This window comes from Meleagris gallopavo, chromosome 29 (assembly GCF_000146605.3).
Source record: "Meleagris gallopavo isolate NT-WF06-2002-E0010 breed Aviagen turkey brand Nicholas breeding stock chromosome 29, Turkey_5.1, whole genome shotgun sequence".
In the NCBI taxonomy this organism is placed as follows: Eukaryota; Metazoa; Chordata; class Aves; order Galliformes; family Phasianidae; genus Meleagris; species Meleagris gallopavo.
In genome coordinates, this window is record NC_015039.2 from 3,979,947 (window position 1) to 3,981,448 (window position 1,502).

Sequence of the window (1,502 nt, forward strand, 5' to 3'; positions counted from 1 at the left end):
GAAATCAGCCGAGGGCGAGCGCTGTCTTTTCCCGAACGGGGATTTCAGAAAGCAGCCCCGAGCCTGGCCCAGGGGCTCTTCTCTGTTCTGAGAGGGGTTCTGCCCCGGTGCTGCATCACAGCTTTTATCTGCAACAGCCCTGAGTGTGCGTGCAGGCACCTACAGACTCCACGGTTGGGCAGGGAAGACTTTGTTGCCACAGCCATTATCTGTGTTTATAAACATCATCCAGAAAGACCGAACACGGGCAAAGCACCAGCGCACTGCAGGGTGAGAGCTGCAAACAGGGGTGGGTGCTGCAGGGCCGCACAGCAGGGCCCCAACCCCCAGTCCCCAGGCAGGGGCTCAGGGCGCTCCTCCCACAGTGTGCAGTGCTGCAGGTGCAGCAGTTGAGTGCAGCCCTGCCCATACCTGCACCGCTGGGATCCTCACCGCCCTCCAGACCGGGGGTGAAGTCAGCCGTGCTGTCCCTGCCCACGGCCCCCACTGCCTTCTGCTTGCTCTTCATGGCCTCGATGGCTTTCAGCCTCCGGGCGTGCTTGTGGCCTTTGTAGTGGGCTTCTGCCTGGTTCTGTGGGGGAGACAGAGGGGAACACTGCATCGGTGCTGCAGATGGGCAGAAGGATGGGCAGACGGACGGGTGGGTGAGGGGCAGTCCTGGCAGCGGCAGCTCAGACAGCCCCCAGCACATGGCCGGCTGCGCAGCACACAGCGCAGTGCCATCCGCCCCTGGACGTGACACACGTGGCCAGGTGTGGCACAGAGCTGCTTTTCCCCTCTCAGGACTGCTCTGCACGCACGTGCATTCAAGGTATCGTTGTGCGAAGCCACCGCTGCACTGCAAGGCCAAGATAAGGATCCCACTCTGATTAAATGCACCAAGCCACTTCTGAAAGAAGCCTTGAGATGAATGTTTGGCTTCAGAAACGTACAGTGCACGGCAAGCTGTAAAAATAAAATTAAAAAACACATCGGTGGGGAGGACACATCTCCCATTGTAACCCAGCGGGCATCTAACATGCAATTTACATTCACGGGCTCCTTTCTCCCAGAGAATGCTGAATAATGAAGTGCACATCGATGGATCCACGCCTGCACGGAGCAGATAAAAACATCCACAAAGAGAGGAACCCACACACTGGTGTACTGAGCAGTCACAGACAATGCTGCATTGTCACAAAAAACAACCGCAGTTGGGCAATTTATGGAAGCTAAATCCAACGTGAATTAAGACACTACTGCTGAGCAGCACGGATTAATTTGCTCCCAGTGTCGGGGGAGCAGCTTTGCCCACCGCATCCCGAGGGCAGGGAATGGTGGCTGGGAGCCGGGCGGCGCGGGTACGTGGGAAAGAAAAAAAGGCCCATCCAAGCGCACGGGCTGAGCAGAGCCTCATTAGCAAACACAATCAACTTCCATCAGATAACGCGGTTCGGACGGGGCTGCAGCGCAAGTAGGTCACCAAGCACGGCGCTGAGCGGTGATTTGCAGCCGTCACGCCG

General features: G+C 57.7%; 2 protein-coding genes across 2 annotated transcripts in view; one reads left to right on the forward strand and one right to left on the reverse strand.

The window, feature by feature from the left end:
- ZNF385C (zinc finger protein 385C) overlaps positions 1-691 on the reverse strand; it is a 7,686-nt gene extending 6,995 nt beyond the window's left edge. The window contains exon 1 of the mRNA XM_031557038.1: positions 412-691. Within this exon, the coding sequence (XP_031412898.1) occupies positions 412-691 (280 nt within the window). The remainder of the gene's footprint in view (positions 1-411) is intronic.
- Positions 692-1,313: 622 nt separating this feature from the next.
- The window catches only part of NKIRAS2 (NFKB inhibitor interacting Ras like 2), a 2,850-nt gene continuing 2,661 nt past the window's right edge, over positions 1,314-1,502 (forward strand). The window contains exon 1 of the mRNA XM_010724725.2: positions 1,314-1,453. Coding sequence (XP_010723027.1) covers positions 1,314-1,453 — 140 coding nt within the window. The remainder of the gene's footprint in view (positions 1,454-1,502) is intronic.